The 21,233-nt window shown below is 49.1% G+C and overlaps 1 protein-coding gene across 2 annotated transcripts in view; it reads left to right on the top strand.

Moving 5' to 3' along the window:
• Positions 1 to 21,233, top strand: part of LOC141164539 (uncharacterized) — a 167,656-nt gene that overhangs the window by 106,104 nt on the left and 40,319 nt on the right. For both annotated transcript variants that reach the window (XM_073649909.1, XM_073649919.1), the window contains 2 exons: positions 15,187 to 15,310; positions 15,426 to 15,520. In XM_073649909.1, the coding sequence (XP_073506010.1) occupies positions 15,187 to 15,310; positions 15,426 to 15,520 (219 nt within the window). The remainder of the gene's footprint in view (positions 1 to 15,186; positions 15,311 to 15,425; positions 15,521 to 21,233) is intronic.

Below are 21,233 nucleotides of genomic sequence, written 5' to 3'. Positions count from 1 at the left end.
GTTTTCGGCTGGCGTAAGCAATTACTCGTTCTTTCCCCTGCTGGATCTGGGACAGTACGGCTCCTAGCCCGATGTTACTTGCGTCGGTGTAGAGGATAAAGGGCTGGCTGTAATCCGGGTACGCCAGGATTTCATCCCCCGTGAGGGCCATCTTCAGCTGGCGGAAGGACTCTTCTTCCAGCTTCTCCCATCTGAAGGGCGGCTTCTGGTTCTTGGCCTTCCTGGACTGGCCTATCAGGAGGTCCTGCATAGGAGCTGCCTTTTTGGTGAAACCGGGAATGAATCTTCGGTAGTAGCCTACCAACCCGAGGAACTGCCGCACTTCCTTTACGCTGGAGGGGCTTGGCCATTCCTTAATTGCGGTGATCTTATCGGGAGCCACTCCGTCAGCACTCACCACGTGTCCCAGGTACTGCACCTTTGGTTTCAGGAGGTGACACTTGGAGGGTTTCACCTTTAGGCCGTAGTTTGCCAGGGCTTCGAACACTTCTGCCAGGTGTTTCAGGTGGTCCTCGTAGGTCTTGGAGTAGACGATGACATCGTCCAGGTATAATAGGACCGTCTCGAAGTTTCGGTGTCCCAGACAGCATTCCATCAACCGTTGGAAGGTTCCTGGTGCGTTGCAGAGTCCGAACGGCATGCAGGTAAACTCGCTAAGTCCCATCGGGGTGGTGAATGCGGTCTTCTCCCGGTCCGCCTCTGCTACAGGAACCTGCCAGTACCCGCTAGTGAGATCCAAAGATTTTAAAGCAGCCAAAGACTCCTCTATCCTTGGTAAGGGGTACGCATCTTTGTGTGTGATACGGTTGATTTTCCGGTAATCTACACACATTCTCATAGTGTTGTCTTTCTTTTTAACCAAGACTAGTGGAGCTGCCCAGGGGCTACAGCTATCCCTGATTACCCCAGCCTCCTTCATGTCTCTAAGCATCCCCTTGGCGTGTTGGTAGTGTGCAGGGGGTACGGGTCGGTATCTCTCCTTTATGGGAGGATGGTCTCCCGTGGGGATGTGGTGTTCTACCCGCTTTACTCGCCCGAAGTCTAACGGGTGTTTACTAAACACTCTCTCGTACTCTTGAACCACCCGATAGACTCCCTGTTTCTGGTGTGAGGGAGTGGAGTCAGTACCCAAATGTAGTTGCTGACACCAGTCCTCTATTGTTTTCTTAGAGCCGTTACCTTCCTCTGGTTGAGATGGAGGCAAGGGTTCCACGGCCTGTACAGAATTCTGGTTTATAGTGAACAATTTAGCTAGCGTGGCATACCGGGGCAGGTGTACTTCTCTCTTCCCGATGTTTATTATGCGAACGGGCACCCTCCCATGGCGTACATCAACCACCCCCCGTGCTGTCAAAATGGTGGGCCTACTGTCTGAGTAGACGGGTTCTACCATTGCTTGGTAGTCTCTACCTCTTAGACCAATAGCTGCCCGGCACCAAATCATCATTTCACTTTTTGGGGGCATGGCAATAGGGAAAGGGTCACACATTCTCACGCTTCCAATCTCACCACCGGAGAGTTCCACCTGTTGCCGCCGCATCAGTGCCCGGATCTCTTTTTGGAGCACTCGCTGTTGGCCGGAGCTGGCGTTCTTGGCAACCTGCTGTAAAATGAAAATCACCTCTGCAAGACAATTTTCAATCACATTAGTTCCTAGAGTTATCTTTGGGTGACTCTCGCGCTTGTCAATGTCTACAATGATCAGTCCCTGTGCTGCCAGTTTGACTCTACCGATTTTAATGGTCATCTCTTTGAATCCGATCTGTGGCACGGGTTGACCATTGCTGGCGATGATACTCAAGTCGTCGTCAGGGTAGCGGGTTATATCCGAGTCATTCCAGTACTGCTTGAAGAGCACGTACGGGATGGTGGTGACCTGTGACCCGGTGTCAAGTAGGGCACTCATAGGAATGCCATCCAGTACCACAGGCAAGACTGGACGTCCTCCCACATATTTGTCACGCCAGTTCGATGGGCCTGGTGATCTTATTCCTGGGGGTTGGCCCTCTACCCCAGGTTGTGCCAGTTTAAAGGACAGTACCTTGCCATATGTCCGGGTTGATTGCAGCGGCGGCAGATGGGTTGTCCGTCCTCGTTGTACCGGTCGCTGGGTCTTCCTCTGGCCGGTGGGGTCCTCCTTGGTCGACGCCACGGGATGTCCTCCGGTCCGGATGCCAGCTGGATCTTCCTTGGAGCAGCAACCTGTAAAGACTGCACAGTTCGGGTTAGCGCAGCAACGCTTTTAGCTAGCTCTTGGACCTGATGGTGCAGGTCTGGAGCCGGGTCATTGTTCAAAGCCTGCGCATCAGCTCCCACAGGCCCTGCCGACAAGGGCGCCGCCTCCTGGTGGTAAGCGGTAGTAGGGCGCCTGTGGGTCACAACGCCACCCGGTGCCGGTTCTCGGAGCACCCGAATGGCTCTGTCCTTGAACTGTGCAAAGTCCAGATGAGGATCCTGTAAGGCCATTGCCCGCAACTGGGTTCGGTGGGCATTGCAATATAGTCCCTCTATAAATTGTTCGGTCAACAGCCTGTCCTCGTTTCCCACGCTGTCAGGGTCGGCCTGCTTAATGGCTCTCAGGGCCTCTTGTAGGTTTAGTGCATAGTCCCTTATATTCTCATGTGCTCGCTGTTTGCACCCGTAGAATCTAAGCTTAATCTCTGCTGAGGTGCGGGTATCAAAGGTGTCCTTCAGCCGGGTTAATATCCCTGCTACAGTCCTCCTCCCAGGTGGCCAGGACTTTACCTCCCTTTGGGCTGCCCCAGTTAGTTGGGCCACCAGGATGCTCACTTTTTGCTCTTCTGTGAGGGGGTACACCTGGAAGAGGCTATCCAGCTTTTCTCTAAAGTCACTCAGGGTATGTGACTCCCCTGAGTACTGGGGTAGCCAGGCTGCCCCCGGGATATAGGGCATCGTGAAAGGCATGACCGCTGCAGCGGTGGCGCTGGCGGTGGCTGTGGCAGTGAAGCTCTCCTCCGTATCCGACATCCTCCTCCCCCCTAGTGGATCGTGGCCTACCTTGCGATGATCCTCTTCCGTAGGCCGCGGCTCCGCAGTGGATCGTCAGGGTCGAGGACCTTCCGTCGCGCTCCTGTGACGTCGGCGTCTGCTGGGCTCCTTCCAGGACCTTACTCAACGTCCGGACGTGAGGCGGGGCTTCAGTTCTCGCGGGCTTTTCGGAGTCCACGCCCCTCTTCTTCCCGCGCGGCGTCTTCAAGATGGCGTCCAACGGCGGGAAAACTCCACGGATGGCGGGAAGAAGGCAGAAGATGGCGTCCAACGGCGGGAAAACTCCACGGATGGCGGGAAGAAGGTAGAAGATGGCGTCGGATGGCGGGAATCTTCACCACAGGTAAGTTGAAAAGTCTCTTTTTCAGGCACGCAGTACCCGGTGGTTGCGGGCACGTTATCCTGCCGACTACGCCAAAGTTGACGCGCCCCTGGGCCTGTGCTGAGTAGCGTTGCGCACGCGGGAGCCTACCCGGAGCCGGATCTGATAGGGGTAGTAGTCTCGTGGCGGTGACCCGGTCCGTGCCCAGGGAGTCAAGCTGAGTGGCAGTCTTTAGCAGAAGATGGTACGGTGTTCGACTACGCCACCCGTTGAATGCGGCTATGAAGCCGCCGCTGCAGGGCAGACCGCTGAGGCCGGTGGTAAGGTCGTGCAGCGTAGCTGGTAGAACCCCCAACGGGAGGGGTATGGCCTCAGGGCAACCGACGTGTTTGAAGGGGGTAGCAGGAACCACTCAGAGACGGTGCGGTGTAGTTCTGGGTCTTTACTGGTGACAAAGTAGACCCTCCCGGAGTACTGGCTAGCGATCGGGGCCTGGTCAGTCCGTGAGCTGATGGGATCTCCCCTGGCCAGGCGGAGTTGTAGGCCTCCCCAACTAATCGTACTCTTCTGGCTACCTTGCTAGAGGCTGATAAAAGTAGCCCACGTCCCTGAGTGTACCGTGTGGTGCTCACCCGTATGGCCGGTGACTCGGGGCCTTTTGGTAGCTTCCGCTCCACGTCGCGGTGCTGGTCCCTTGCGTGTGACCGTGCCTTCGGGTTTCTTGGCCAGAGGACCTGAAATCCCCTGCCGGGCGGTTTCTGCTGCTGGGTAAGGATTAGTCCCCACAGCCTCGGACTCCGGGTCCGGTAAGAACTCTTCAATCAGGGCGAGCTCTACAGCTTCCAGCCCCTGACCTCTTTTAGTACAGCTCCCACAGAGCTCCTGATCTTTCTTTCCCTATAGCTGCTCCACTACAGACCAGACTGTGTCTCTGTCTGTGTTCTCTGCTCTTTCTCTACTCACTAACCCTGCCTCAGCCCCAGCTTTATATAGGGGAAGTTCTTCCCCTCCCAGGACTGGGCAGGAGGTGTGGCATGCATAGGATGTCTGACCAGGAAACATCCCACCTGCTCACAGACGTAATATTGCTATTACTGTGGGAACCAGACCCCTGGGGTGCCACATATACACTGGAGGATTCTGGGTGATGAGAGGAGACTGCTGGGAGATTATACATTATACACTGGAGGATTCTGGGTGATGAGAGGAGACTGCTGGGAGATTATACAGTATACACTGGAGGATTCTGGGTGATGAGCGGAGAGGAGACTGCTGGGAGATTATACAGTATACATTGGAGGATTCTGGGTGATGAGCGGAGAGGTGACTGCTGGGAGATTATACAGTATACACTGGAGGATTCTGGGTGATGAGAGGAGAGGAGACTGCTGGGAGATTATACAGTATACAGTGGAGGATTCTGGGTGATGAGCGAAGAGGAGACTGCTGGGACATTATACAGTATACACTGGAGGATTCTGGGTGATGAGCGGAGAGGAGACTGCTGGTAGATTATACAGTATACACTGGAGGATTCTGGGTGATGAGCGGAGAGGATACTGCTGGGAGATTATAAAGTATACACTGGAGGATTCTGGGTGATGAGCGGAGAGGAGACTGCTGGGAGATTATACAGTATACACTGGAAGATTCTGGGTGATGAGTGGAGAGGAGACTGCTGGGAGATTATACAGTATACACTGGAGGATTCAGGGTGATGAGCGGAGAGGAGACTGCTGGGAGATTATACAGTATACACTGGAGGATTCTGGGGGATGAGAGGAGACTGCTGGGAGATTATACAGTATACACTGAAAGATTCTGGCTCAGGAGCAGAGGGGAGACTGCTGGGAGATTATACAGTATACACTGGAGGATTCTGGGTGATCAGCAGAGAGGAGACTGCTGGGAGATTATACAGTATACACTGGAGGATTCTGGGTGAGGAGAGGAGAGTGCTGGGAGATTATACAGTATACACTGGAGGATTCTGGGTGATGAGAGGAGACTGCTGGCAGATTATACAGTATACACTGGAGGATTCTGGGTGATGAGCAGAGAGGAGACTTCTGGGAGATTATACAGTATACACTGGAGGATTCTGGGTGATGAGAGGAGACTGCTGGCAGATTATACAGTATACACTGGAGGATTCTGGGTGATGAGCAGAGAGGAGACTGCTGGGAGATTATACAGTATACACTGGAGGATTCTGGGTGATGAGCGGAGAGGTGACTGCTGGAGGATTATATAGTATACACTGGAGGATTCTGGGTGATGAGCTGAGAGGAGACTGCTGGGAGATTATACAGTATACACTGGAGGATTCTGGGTGATGAGCGGAGAGGTGACTGCTGGGAGATTATACAGTGTATACTGGAGGATTCTGGGTGATGAGAGGAAAGGAGACTGCTGGGAGGTTATACAGTATACACTGGAGGATTCTGGGTGATGAGAGGAGACTGCTGGGAGATTATACAGTATACACTGGAGGATTCTGGGTGATGAGAGGAGACTGCTGGGAGATTGCACAGTATACACTGGAGGATTCTGGGTGATGAGAGGAGACTGCTGGGAGATTATACAGTATACACTGGAGGATTCTGGGTGATGGGCGGAGAGGAGACTGCTGGGAGATTATACAGTATACTCTGGAGGATTCTGGGTGATGAGCGGAGAGGAGACTGCTGGGAGATTATACAGTATACACTGGAGGATTCTGGGTGATGAGCGGAGAGGAGACTGCTGGGAGATTATACAGTATACACTGGAGGATTCTGGGTGATGAGCGGAGAGGAGACTGCTGGGAGATTATACAGTATACACTGGAGGATTCTGGGTGATGAGCGGAGAGGAGACTGCTGGGAGATTATACAGTATACCCTGGAGGATTCTGGGTGATGAGAGGAGAGGAGACTGCTGGGAGATAATGCAGTATACACTGGAGGATTCTGGGAGATTATATAGTATACACTGGAGGATTCTGGGTGACGAGAGGAGACTTCTGGGAGATTATACAGTATACACTGGAGGATTCTGGGAGATTATATAGTGTACACTGGAGGATTCTGGGTGATGAGAGGAGACTGCTGGGAGATTATACAGTATACACTGGAGGATTCTGGGTGATGAGAGGAGACTGCTGGGAGATTATACATTATACACTGGAGGATTCTGGGTGATGAGCGGAGAGGAGACTGCTGGGAGATTATACAGTATACACTGGAGGATTCTGGGTGATGAGCGGAGAGGAGACTGCTGGGAGATTATACAGTATACACTGGAGGATTCTGGGTGATGAGCGGAGAGGAGACTGCTGGGAGATTATACAGTATACCCTGGAGGATTCTGGGTGATGAGCGGAGAGGTGACTGCTGGGAGATTATACAGTATACACTGGAGGATTCTGGGTGATGAGAGGAGACTGCTGGGAGATTATACATTATACACTGGAGGATTCTGGGTGATGAGAGGAGACTGCTGGGAGATTATACAGTATACACTGGAGGATTCTGGGTGATGAGCGGAGAGGAGACTGCTGGGAGATTATACAGTATACATTGGAGGATTCTGGGTGATGAGCGGAGAGGAGACTGCTGGGAGATTATACAGTATACATTGGAGGATTCTGGGTGATGAGCGGAGAGGTGACTGCTGGGAGATTATACAGTATACACTGGAGGATTCTGGGTGATGAGAGGAGAGGAGACTGCTGGGAGATTATACAGTATACAGTGGAGGATTCTGGGTGATGAGCGAAGAGGAGACTGCTGGGACATTATACAGTATACACTGGAGGATTCTGGGTGATGAGCGGAGAGGAAACTGCTGGGAGATTATACAGTATACACTGGAGGATTCTGGGTGATGAGCGGAGAGGATACTGCTGGGAGATTATAAAGTATACACTGGAGGATTCTGGGTGATGAGCGGAGAGGAGACTGCTGGGAGATTATACAGTATACACTGGAGGATTCTGGGTGATGAGTGGAGAGGAGACTGCTGGGAGATTATACAGTATACACTGGAGGATTCTGGGTGATGAGCGGAGAGGAGACTGCTGGGAGATTATACAGTATACACTGGAGGATTCTGGGGGATGAGAGGAGACTGCTGGGAGATTATACAGTATACACTGAAAGATTCTGGCTCAGGAGCAGAGAGGAGACTGCTGGGAGATTATACAGTATACACTGGAGGATTCTGGGTGATCAGCAGAGAGGAGACTGCTGGGAGATTATACAGTATACACTGGAGGATTCTGGGTGAGGAGAGGAGAGTGCTGGGAGATTATACAGTATACACTGGAGGATTCTGGGTGATGAGAGGAGACTGCTGGCAGATTATACAGTATACACTGGAGGATTCTGGGTGATGAGCAGAGAGGAGACTTCTGGGAGATTATACAGTATACACTGGAGGATTCTGGGTGATGAGAGGAGACTGCTGGCAGATTATACAGTATACACTGGAGGATTCTGGGTGATGAGCAGAGAGGAGACTGCTGGGAGATTATACAGTATACACTGGAGGATTCTGGGTGATGAGCGGAGAGGTGACTGCTGGAGGATTATATAGTATACACTGGAGGATTCTGGGTGATGAGCTGAGAGGAGACTGCTGGGAGATTATACAGTATACACTGGAGGATTCTGGGTGATGAGCGGAGAGGTGACTGCTGGGAGATTATACAGTGTATACTGGAGGATTCTGGGTGATGAGAGGAAAGGAGACTGCTGGGAGGTTATACAGTATACACTGGAGGATTCTGGGTGATGAGAGGAGACTGCTGGGAGATTATACAGTATACACTGGAGGATTCTGGGTGATGAGAGGAGACTGCTGGGAGATTGCACAGTATACACTGGAGGATTCTGGGTGATGAGAGGAGACTGCTGGGAGATTATACAGTATACACTGGAGGATTCTGGGTGATGAGCGGAGAGGAGACTGCTGGGAGATTATACATTATACACTGGAGGATTCTGGGTGATGAGCGGAGAGGAGACTGCTGGGAGATTATACTGTATACACTGGAGGATTCTGGGTGATGAGCGGACAGGAGACTGCTGGGAGATTATACAGTATACACTGGAGGATTCTGGGTGATGAGCGGAGAGGAGACTGCTGGGAGATTATACAGTATACCCTGGAGGATTCTGGGTGATGAGAGGAGAGGAGACTGCTGGGAGATTATGCAGTATACACTGGAGGATTCTGGGAGATTATATAGTATACACTGGAGGATTCTGGGTGATGAGAGGAGACTTCTGGGAGATTATACAGTATACACTGGAGGATTCTGGGAGATTATATAGTGTACACTGGAGGATTCTGGGTGATGAGAGGAGACTGCTGGGAGATTATACAGTATACACTGGAGGATTCTGGGTGATGAGAGGAGACTGCTGGGAGATTATACATTATACACTGGAGGATTCTGGGTGATGAGAGGAGACTGCTGGGAGATTATACAGTATACACTGGAGGATTCTGGGTGATGAGCGGAGAGGAGACTACTGGGAGATTATACAGTATACGTTGGAGGATTCTGGGTGATGAGCGGAGAGGTGACTGCTGGGACATTATACAGTATACACTGGAGGATTCTGGGTGATGAGAGGAGAGGAGACTGCTGGGAGATTATACAGTATACAGTGGAGGATTCTGGGTGATGAGCGAAGAGGAGACTGCTGGGACATTATACAGTATACACTGGAGGATTCTGGGTGATGAGCGGAGAGGAGACTGCTGGGAGATTATATAGTATACACTGGAGGATTCTGGGTGATGAGCGGAGAGGATACTGCTGGGAGATTATAAAGTATACACTGGAGGATTCTAGGTGATGAGCGGAGAGGAGACTGCTGGGAGATTATACAGTATACACTGGAGGATTCTGGGTGATGAGTGGAGAGGAGACTGCTGGGAGATTATACAGTATACACTGGAGGATTCTGGGTGATGAGCGGAGAGGAGACTGCTGGGAGATTATACAGTATACACTGGAGGATTCTGGGGGATGAGAGGAGACTGCTGGGAGATTATACAGTATACACTGGAGGATTCTGGCTCAGGAGCAGAGAGGAGACTGCTGGGAGATTATACAGTATACACTGAAAGATTCTGGCTCAGGAGCAGAGAGGAGACTGCTGGGAGATTATACAGTATACACTGGAGGATTCTCGGTGATCAGCAGAGAGGAGACTGCTGGGAGATTATACAGTATACACTGGAGAATTCTGGGTGATGAGAGGAGACTGCCGGGAGATTATACAGTATACACTGGAGGATTCTGGGTGATGAGCAGAGAGGAGACTTCTGGGAGGTTATACAGTATACACTGGAGGATTCTCGGTGATCAGCAGAGAGGAGACTGCTGGGAGATTATACAGTATACACTGAAAGATTCTGGCTCAGGAGCAGAGAGGAGACTGCTGGGAGATTATACAGTATACACTGGAGGATACTCGGTGATCAGCAGAGAGGAGACTGCTGGGAGATTATACAGTATACACTGGAGAATTCTGGGTGATGAGAGGAGACTGCCGGGAGATTATACAGTATACACTGGAGGATTCTGGGTGATGAGCAGAGAGGAGACTTCTGGGAGGTTATACTGTATACACTGGAGGATTCTGGGTGATGAGAGGAGAGGAGACTGCTGGGAGATTATGCACTATACACTGGAGGATTCTGGGTGATGAGAGGAGACTTCTGGGGGATTATACAGTATACACTGGAGGATTCTGGGAGATTATATAGTGTATACTGTAGGATTCTGGGTGATGAGAGGAGACTGCTGGGAGATTATACAGTATACACTGGAGGATTCTGGGTGATGAGAGGAGACTGCTAGGAGATTTTACAGTATACACTGGAGGATTCTAGGAGATTATATAGTGTACACTGGAGGATTCTGGGTGATGAGAGGAGACTTCTGGGAGATTATACAATATACACTGGAGGATTCTGGGTGATGAGAGGAGACTGCTGGGAGATTGCACAGTATACACTGGAGGATTCTGGGTGATGAGAGGAGACTGCTGGGAGATTATACAGTATACACTGGAGGATTCTGGGTGATGAGCGGAGAGGAGACTGCTGGGAGATTATACAGTATACTCTGGAGGATTCTGGGTGATGAGCGGAGAGGAGACTGCTGGGAGATTATACAGTATACACTGGAGGATTCTGGGTGATGAGAGGAGACTGCTGGGAGATTATACAGTATACACTGGAGGATTCTGGGAGATTATATAGTGTACATTTGGAGGATTCTGGGTGATGAGATGAGAGGAGACTGCTGGGAGATTATACAGTATACACTGGAGGATTCTGGGTGATGAGAGGAGACTTCTGGGAGATTATACAGTATACACTGGAGGATTCTGGGTGATGAGAGGAGAAGAGACTGCTGGGAGATTATACAGTATACACTGGAGGATTCTGGGTGATGAGAGGAGAAGAGACTGCTGGGAGATTATACAGTATACAATGGAAAATTCTGGATGATGAGGAGATTGGAGACTGCTGGGAGATTATACAGTATACATTGAGGGATTCTGGGTGATGAGCGGAGAGGTGACTGCTGGGAGATTATTCAGTATACACTGGAGGATTCTGGGTGATGAGAGGAGACTGCTGGGAGATTATACAGTATACACTGGAGGATTCTGGGTGATGAGAGGAGACTTCTGGGAGATTATACAGTATACACTGGAGGATTCTGGGTGATGAGCGGATTGGTGACTGCTGGGAGATTATTCAGTATACACTGGAGGATTCTGGGTGATGAGATGAGAGAAGACTACTGGGATATTATACAGTATACACTGGAGGATTCTGGGTGATGAGATGAGAGGAGACTGCTGGTAGATTATACAGTGTACACTGGAGGATTCTGAGTGATGAGCGGAGAGGAGACTGCTGGGAGATTATACAGTATACACTGGAGGATTCTGGGTGAGGAGAGGAGAGTGCTGGGAGATTATACAGTATACACTGGAGGATTCTGGGTGATGAGAGGAGACTGCTGGCAGATTATACAGTATACACTGGAGGATTCTGGGTGATGAGCAGAGAGGAGACTTCTGTGAGATCATACAGTATACACTGGAGGATTCTGGGTGATGAGAGGAGACTGCTGGCAGATTATACAGTATACACTGGAGGATTCTGGGTGATGAGCAGAGAGGAGACTGCTGGGAGATTATACAGTATACACTGGAGGATTCTGGGTGATGAGCGGAGAGGTGACTGCTGGAGGATTATATAGTATACACTGGAGGATTCTGGGTGATGAGCTGAGAGGAGACTGCTGGGAGATTATACAGTATACACTGGAGGATTCTGGGTGATGAGCGGAGAGGTGACTGCTGGGAGATTATACAGTGTATACTGGAGGATTTTGGGTGATGAGAGGAAAGGAGACTGCTGGGAGGTTATACAGTATACACTGGAGGATTCTGGGTGATGAGAGGAGACTGCTGGGAGATTATACAGTATACACTGGAGGATTCTGGGTGATGAGAGGAGACTGCTGGGAAATTGCACAGTATACACTGGAGGATTCTGGGTGATGAGAGGAGACTGCTGGGAGATTATACAGTATACACTGGAGGATTCTGGGTGATGAGCGGAGAGGAGACTGCTGGGAGATTATACAGTATACTCTGGAGGATTCTGGGTGATGAGCGGAGAGGAGACTGCTGGGAGATTATACAGTATACACTGGAGGATTCTGGGTGATGAGCGGAGAGGAGACTGCTGGGAGATTATACAGTATACACTGGAGGATTCTGGGTGATGAGCGGAGAGGAGACTGCTGGGAGATTATACAGTATACACTGGAGGATTCTGGGTGATGAGCGGAGAGGAGACTGCTGGGAGATTATACAGTATACCCTGGAGGATTCTGGGTGATGAGAGGAGAGGAGACTGCTGGGAGATTATGCAGTATACACTGGAGGATTCTGGGAGATTATATAGTATACACTGGACGATTCTGGGTGATGAGAGGAGACTTCTGGGAGATTATACAGTATACACTGGAGGATTCTGCGAGATTATATAGTGTACACCGGAGGATTCTGGGTGATGAGAGGAGACTGCTGGGAGATTATACAGTATACACTGGAGGATTCTGGGTGATGAGAGGAGACTGCTGTCAGATTATACATTATACACTGGAGGATTCTGGGTGATGAGAGGAGACTGCTGGGAGATTATACAGTATACATTGGAGGATTCTGGGTGATGAGCGGAGAGGTGACTGCTGGGAGATTATACAGTATACACTGGAGGATTCTGGGTGATGAGAGGAGAGGAGACTGCTGGGAGATTATACAGTATACAGTGGAGGATTCTGGGTGATGAGCGGAGAGGTGACTGCTGGGAGATTATACAGTATACACTGGAGGATTCTGGGTGATGAGCGAAGAGGAGACTGCTGGGACATTATACAGTATACACTGGAGGATTCTGGGTGATGAGCGGAGAGGAGACTGCTGGGAGATTATACAGTATACACTGGAGGATTCTGGGTGATGAGCGGAGAGGATACTGCTGGGAGATTATAAAGTATACACTGGAGGATTCTGGGTGATGAGCGGAGAGGAGACTGCTGGGAGATTATACAGTATACACTGGAGGATTCTGGGTGATGAGTGGAGAGGAGACTGCTGGGAGATTATACAGTATACACTGGAGGATTCTGGGTGATGAGCGGAGAGGAGACTGCTGGGAGATTATACAGTATACACTGGAGGATTCTGGGGGATGAGAGGAGACTGCTGGGAGATTATACAGTATACACTGGAAGATTCTGGCTCAGGAGCAGAGAGGAGACTGCTGGGAGATTATACAGTATACACTGGAGGATTCTGGGTGATCAGCAGAGAGGCGACTGCTGGGAGATTATACTGTATACACTGGAGGATTCTGGGTGATGAGAGGAGAGGAGACTGCCGGGAGATTATACAGTTTACACTGGAGGATTCTGGGTGATGAGCAGAGAGGAGACTTCTGGGAGGTTATACTGTATACACTGGAGGATTCTGGGTGATGAGAGGAGACTGCTGGGAGATTATGCACTATACACTGGAGGATTCTGGGTGATGAGAGGAGACTTCTGGGGGATTATACAGTATACACTGGAAGATTCTGGCTCAGGAGCAGAGAGGAGACTGCTGGGAGATTATACGGTATACACTGAAAGATTCTGGCTCAGGAGCAGAGAGGAGACTGCTGGGAGATTATACAGTATACACTGGAGGATTCTGGGTGATCAGCAGAGAGGAGACTGCTGGGAGATTATACAGTATACACTGGAGAATTCTGGGTGATGAGAGGAGAGGAGACTGCCGGGAGATTATACAGTATACACTGGAGGATTCTGGGTGATAAGCAGAGAGGAGACTTCTGGGAGGTTATACTGTATACACTGGAGGATTCTGGGTGATGAGAGGAGAGGAGACTGCTGGGAGATTATGCACTATACACTGGAGGATTCTGGGTGATGAGAGGAGACTTCTGGGGGATTATACAGTATACACTGGAGGATTCTGGGAGATTATATAGTGTATACTGTAGGATTCTGGGTGATGAGAGGAGACTGCTGGGAGATTATACAGTATACACTGGAGGATTCTGGGTGATGAGAGGAGACTGCTAGGAGATTTTACAGTATATACTGGAGGATTCTGGGAGATTATATAGTGTACACTGGAGGATTCTGCGTGATGAGAGGAGACTTCTGGGAGATTATACAATATACACTGGAGGATTCTGGGAGATTATATAGTGTACATTTGGAGGATTCTGGGTGATGAGATGAGAGGAGACTGCTGGGAGATTATACAGTATACACTGGAGGATTCTGGGTGATGAGAGGAGACTTCTGGGAGATTATACAGTATACACTGGAGGATTCTGGGTGATGAGAGGAGACTGCTGGGAGATTATACAGTATACACTGGAGGATTCTGGGAGATTATATAGTGTACATTTGGAGGATTCTGGGTGATGAGATGAGAGGAGACTGCTGGGAGATTATACAGTATACACTGGAGGATTCTGCGTGATGAGAGGAGACTTCTGGGAGATTATACAGTATACACTGGAGGATTCTGGGAGATTATATAGTGTACATTTGGAGGATTCTGGGTGATGAGAGGAGACTTCTGGGAGATTATACAGTATACACTGGAGGATTCTGGGTGATGAGAGGAGACTGCTGGGAGATTATACAGTATACACTGGAGGATTCTGGGAGATTATATAGTGTACATTTGGAGGATTCTGGGTGATGAGATGAGAGGAGACTGCTGGGAGATTACACAGTATACACTGGAGGATTCTGGGTGATGAGAGGAGACTTCTGGGAGATTATACAGTATACACTGGAGGATTCTGGGTGATGAGAGGAGACTTCTGGGAGATTATACAGTATACACTGGAGGATTCTGGGTGATGAGAGGAGACTTCTGGGAGATTATACAGTATACACTGGAGGATTCTGGGTGATGAGAGGAGACTTCTGGGAGATTATACAGTATACACTGGAGGATTCTGGGAGATTATATAGTGTACATTTGGAGGATTCTGGGTGATGAGAGTAGACTGCTGGGAGATTATACAGTATACACTGGAGGATTCTGGGTGATGAGAGGAGACTTCTGGGAGATTATACAGTATACACTGGAGGATTCTGGGCATTATACAGTGTACACTGGAGGATTCTGGGTGATGAGAGGAGACTTCTGGGAGATTATACAGTATACACTGGAGGATTCTGGGCATTATACAGTGTACACTGGAGGATTCTCCGTGATGTCGGTCTCGTTTGTTGTCAGGTTCCTCTCCGGTGTCAGGACGTCACTCTCTATTTCTCCCAGGAGGAGTGGGATTATGTAGAAGGACACAAGGATCAGTACAGGGACTTTATGATGGAGGAGCATCAGTCTCTCACATCTCCAGGTAAGAAGAGACAATCCTGATTATAGAGGAGATCCGGGCTGAGGGTCTCTCGATGCCCCATCCTCTGATAATCACATATACGTGATCTGTTCTGACAATTTGTTATCTCCTATAGATCTTTGCAGTCAGAGAGATTCAGCTAAGAGATGGCTGTGTCCTTCATACTCCCTGGATGAGGGGCAAAAGAGAAATGTCCTCCAGGATCCTGAGGTGGGTAAAGCGGAGATTCCAGTGAGTACTCTGTAGACCGGTGTATTGAAGCTTTTTATTAAATATCTTCATTGGCAGTGAGGGTGCACTCGGCAGTGGAGTACATGCTCGGCAATAATATCTGTGCTTTGCAGTAGAGTACACGAGTGACTTAAAGGTGTGCACTCGGCAGTGGAGTACATGCTCGGCTATAATATGTGTGCTTTGCAGTAGATTACACGAGTGACTTCATGGTGTGCACTCGGCAGTGGAGTACATGCTTGGCAATAATATGTGTGCTTTGCAGTAGAGTAGACGAGTGACTTCAGGGTGTGCACTCGGCAGTGGAGTACATGCTCGGCAATAATATGTGTGCTTTGCAGTAGAGTACACGAGTGACTTCAGGGTGTGCACTCGGCAGTGGAGTACATGCTCGGCCATAATATGTGTGCTTTGTAGTAGAGTACACGAGTGACTGTAGGTGTCACGCCAGGTGTGGGGAAGACTTAGTGCAACCCAGAGGGAAAGGGAGCCCAGACACTAGGGAAAGGGGGAAGTGGAGACCTCCTAGTCTGGTCTAGTGCCACCCTGTCTCAACTACCGTCCCTATATTGGCTCTTCAGCAATCGCCGCACGCGTGCCTCGCCCTGTGTTTCCCTGGCGTATGGCTAAGGCTAGGGATGGGAGGAGATGAGCACTGGTCAATCTCCACTAAACTCTATAGACAACAAGGGTAGACAAACAGGGGGATTGCTTAGCATTAGACAATCCAGACAAATGCGGTCTCGGCCTCAAGCTCCAGAGATGACAAAGTACTGCTCTTGGTAAGCCTTCACAAGTAGAAATGAATATAGCTGGCACCTCCCTCTCAGACACACCAGGTATATATACACCCAGGCCTGGGAGCTAATTACCAGAGGGAGGTAGCCGCTTGGTCGTAGAGACAGCCTTTCATCTAAGAAGATGTCTGTAATGCCAAACGTAGAGATCTCCTGCAACCAACTCCAGGGCGACTGTCTCTCACCTCTGATACACCCGTGACAGTACCCCCCCTACAAGTGGCCTCCAGACACTCAGGACCAGGTTTCTCATAAAAGAGGTGTTAAATGAGCGAACCAATCTGGGAGTGTTCACCTCTAACGCTGAAACCCACATACTCACCTCAACACCATAGCCTTTTCAGTGCACCAAGTATTGTAGAGAATGACGGAGATGAGAATCTACAATCCTCGAAATCTGGAACTCCAGATTACCATCAACCATTACTGGGGGCGGTGGTAGAGGTGAGAGCTCATGCGGTTCCACATACTTTTTGAGTAAGAACCTGTGGAACACATTGTGGACCTTAAGGGCCTGAGGAAGTTCAAGACGAAACGCTGCTTGGTGTCATGCCAGGTGTGGGAAAGACTTAGTGCAACCCAGAGGGAAAAGGGAAAGGGACCCCAGACACTAGGGAAAGGGGGAAGTGGAGACCTCCTAGTGTGGTCTAGCGTCACCCTGTCTCAACTATCGTGCCTATATTGCTTCTTCAGCAATCGCCGCACGCGTGACTCGCCTTACTCTCCCTGGCGTATGGCTACGGCTAGGGATGGAAGGAGATGAGCACTTGTCAACCTCCACTAAACTCTATAGAAAACAAGGGTGAAGATGAGGGTGTGATATGTCCCTTCTTCAGACTTTCCACAATGAAATCCTTCATGGCTTGTCTCTCAGGGCCAGAAAGATTATATCGTCTGGACTTCGGTAGTTTAGCTCCGAGGGTCAGGTTAATAGGACAGTCATAAGCACAATGAGGAGTCAAATCCTGACACCCCCTCTCAGAAAAAACGTCCTCAAAACCAGACAGAAAAGTAGGTAATATTTCCGTAGACACAGTAGCAAGGGAAATATCAAAACAGTTCTCATGGCAGTAATCTCCCCATTCAGTAATCTCCCTGGTTTGCCAATCCACTAACGGATTATGTTTAACAAGCCAAGGTATACCCAAGACAATCGGAGTTGGAAGATTGTCTAGAACATAGCAAGGGATGATTTCACAATGAACTGTCCCCACCCTCAGTTTTACATTATATTCAATCTGAGTAAATGCTCAGTGCAAGTGGCGCCGAGTCAATGGCAAAGATGGAAATAGGTTCAGCTAAAGCACAGCAAGCAAGACCATGAGTTTTCACAAACTCAGAAACAACCATGCTGACTCTGGCTCCACTGTCAACAAACACAGACATTTTTTCAGTTTTGCTCTCTAGCACCACCTCTGCTGTCAGGACAAAGTGGGAACTGCAGTTTGGCCACAAATGGACCCCTTGCTTATCCAACTCCAGACTACCAAGAGTTAATTGAGTCTCCTTCTGTTTAGGAATTGAAGGACAGGTACCAACAAAATGTCCTTTTTTCCCCACAAAAAAAACATATGCCTTTTTTCTTGCGAATCTCCGAGGAGATGTATGACGTAGAGACACCCCCTAACTGCATGGGTTCCTTCATATTCCTCAGTACTGGTTCACCCCCAGACCGCTCCCCTGACCGAAGTACACAACCCCGGCAAGAAGGCCCCGAGAAGGTGGTCGCACCTGTCTATCCCGAAGGCGCCTATCCAGACGTATGGCCAAAGACATGGCAGCCTCCAAAGACTGAGGAGTTTCATATACTGCCAAGGCATCTTTCAACCTTTCAGTAAGCCCCTCACAAAATTGACTTTTAAGGGCTGAGTCATTCCATTTGGAATCCGTTGCCCATCTACGGAATTGTACGTTTCCACTGCCCGAATCCCCTACTGAAGGCGATGTAGCCTAGACTCAGCCAAGGCGACTCGGTCAGGGTCATCATAGATATGGGACAGAGCTCTGAAAAAACCCTTCACAGATTGGAGACAAACCGAGTCCTGCGGTAATGAAAACGCCCATGACTGAAGATCGCCCTACAATAGAGAGATCAGAATACCAACCCGTTGCTCCTCATTACCGGAGGAGTAGTGTCAGGAAAACGACACCCACTCTTGGGTCAGACCTTGCAGCTCTCTGGCGCCCCCTTATCCTGCTGGTCAAACACGGTATTGACTGAGGATAAGCACGGGTGCAGCTGCTCTAGTTTATGTCGACTATTGCGGCACGTGATGTGACAGGACGTATATATACCACCAGTTCCTTCCAGGAACGTATATATACCTCCGACCAGCCACCCTCAAACCACAATATCACATAAATACTGGTATACTGCCACCACCGATCGCTTAACAGGTGGATCGGGTACCTGGTAGGTAACGTGAAATAGCGGGTGAGGAACGTGTTTGCTCGACATAGGACAAGAAGACGAAACTGGTAAATAATTATGATTTACTCCCAAAGGGGGGCAGGGTTTACAAAATATATACAAGATATTATAAAGGAGACAATTTACATGTATGCATAAAACAGTTATTTAAAATAAAAGGGATAAGTAATAGCAAAACCTGCGCCACGAGGTGATGGTCTCAGATTCTGTGTGGGGGACGGCTCCCCGGAAATTATACGTGATTCTTCCGCGCAGCGTGATGTGCGTGCGTCTGGCGTCCCTGAGAAGAATGACCTGAAAATGGCCGATTTGCTTTTTAGTAACAGGGCCAAATTATTAGGAACCGCCCATTTTGTCTACCTCACACGGGGGCTCGGTTTTGTGAAACCACCCAGCTGCATAGAACATAGAAACCTTCAGATTTCATATCTTGGTGTGGTGGGGTCCCACATCCAAGATGGAGACATCATGTTGGCCGTCACTAATTTTCATGCAGATGGATATTAAACAGGACCTCTCTATGGTGCTCAGAAGCTAAGAAACCAATTCCTCGATTTCTGGGGGTATCCCAGTTATGAAAAATATATCATTGTAACCAGGAAAATGTGAACATTCCAAAACTCTGGTCCCTGGGTTAGTGACCGTCATGTGCGTTTTTAAATTCTACATTAACTGTTTGTCCAGCTAAACAATAGAATTTTGGAGGGAATAACTATTTTGAACTAGAAGCTGCTCTGCACTGAGGCTTTACGACGATAATAAAAATTCTTAGGGTGGGGGCCAGCACTGCAATTCTATGTCTTCTCTTACAAACGGATAGGGGGTGGGGGTTTTTCTTTTTTAAAACATCTCTCGTTTTTAAAATTAGGGAAAAAATACCTTTTGCCTGACAAGTAGGGACGAAGTTTAAAATACAATTTGCAGGCCTCCTTAAATACAAAAAAATTGTCCCTACCTCCTGAAAACCTGTCCGGGAGGGCAACCTTGGGTTCAGGCTGGACAGGCCTACCTGCAGAGGCTCCCATATTGGCAACCTGTAACCGCTGATACTGCTGTACCTCACCACGGAGGTCATTCACCTCCAGAAACAGCCTGTGCAGCCGCTCTGCAAGCTTTGCAACTGAACCCATACCCAAGGGAGAAAGGGAAAAAAAAGGTGCACGCCCAAAAAACACACAGAGAAAAAAAAAAAAGTAAGTTCCCTTTTTTTTTCTTTTCAAAATGTGCTCGGCCGGCTATAATGTCACGCCAGGTGTGGGAAAGACTTAGTGCAACACAGAGGGAAGAGGGAAAGGGAGTCCAGAAACTAGGGAAAGGGGGGAATTGGAGACCTACGGCTAGGGATGGAAGGAGATGAGCACTAGTCAACCTCCACTAAACTCTTAAGATGAACTCCTAATAAGCACACGGCCTCAAGCTCCAGAGAGGATGAAGTACTGCTCCTGCTAAGCTTCACAAGTAGAAATGCATATAGCCAGCGACTCCCTCTCAGACACACCAGGTATATATACACCCAGGCCAGAGAGCTAATTAGCAAGAGAGAGGTAGCCACTCGGTCCTAAAGACAGCCTCTTATATAGGAAGCTGTCTGCAATGCCAAACATAGAGATCTCCTGCAACCCACTGCAGGGCGACTGTCTGTCACCTCTGACACACCCATGACACTGGGTTAATGATGGCGATTATTTTATATGGACCAATAAACCTAGGTCCCAGCTTTCAAGAAGGAACTTTCAATCTTATATTTCTGGTATACAACCACACAAAGTCATTCACATTCAGGTCCTTATCTGGCAAGCGTTTTCTGTCAGCCATTCGTTTATACCTGTCTCCCATGATCTTTAAATTACTCAGAACACCCTGCCATACCGAGGAGAGCGACAAAACAAACCATTCCTCCTCAGGAACTCCTGAAGCTCCTCCCCCACTGAAAGTACCAAACTGTGGGTGGAATCCTTATGCACCGAAGAACGGTGACCTGCCAGTGGATTCTTGATGATGATTATTAATGGCAAATTCTGCCAGCAGTAAGTAGGATGCCCAATCCTCCTGATTTTCAGAGACGAAACACCTGAGGTATGTCTACAAGTTCTGATTGACACGCTCGGCCTCACCATTCGACTGAGGATGGAAGGCAGAGGAAAAGGACAGCTGCACCCACAGTCGAGAACAGAATGCCTTCCAGAACTTGGAAACAAACTGGGTCCCGCGATCTGACACCACATCGGAGTGAACCCCGTGAAGCTTAACGATCTCATTTCTGTACACCTGAGCAAGAGTCTTGGCATTTGAAAGTGCAGGCAATGCGACGAAGTGAACCATTTTACTGAACCTATCTACTACCACCAAAATCACCATTTTGCCTGCAGAAACCGGTAGGTCAGTAATAAAATCCATGGACAAGTGTGTCCATGGCCTACTAGGGATAACCTAGAACCTTAGAACCTGCGCAAATACTACAAAC

The sequence above is a fragment of the Phyllobates terribilis genome, unplaced genomic scaffold, assembly GCF_046119375.1.
Source record: "Phyllobates terribilis strain yellow unplaced genomic scaffold, ASM4611937v1 Scaffold_1__5_contigs__length_1240528914, whole genome shotgun sequence".
Lineage (NCBI taxonomy): Eukaryota > Metazoa > Chordata > Amphibia > Anura > Dendrobatidae > Phyllobates > Phyllobates terribilis.
Note: the sequence above shows the minus strand (reverse complement) of the source record. Positions and strands in the feature narration are given on the sequence as shown.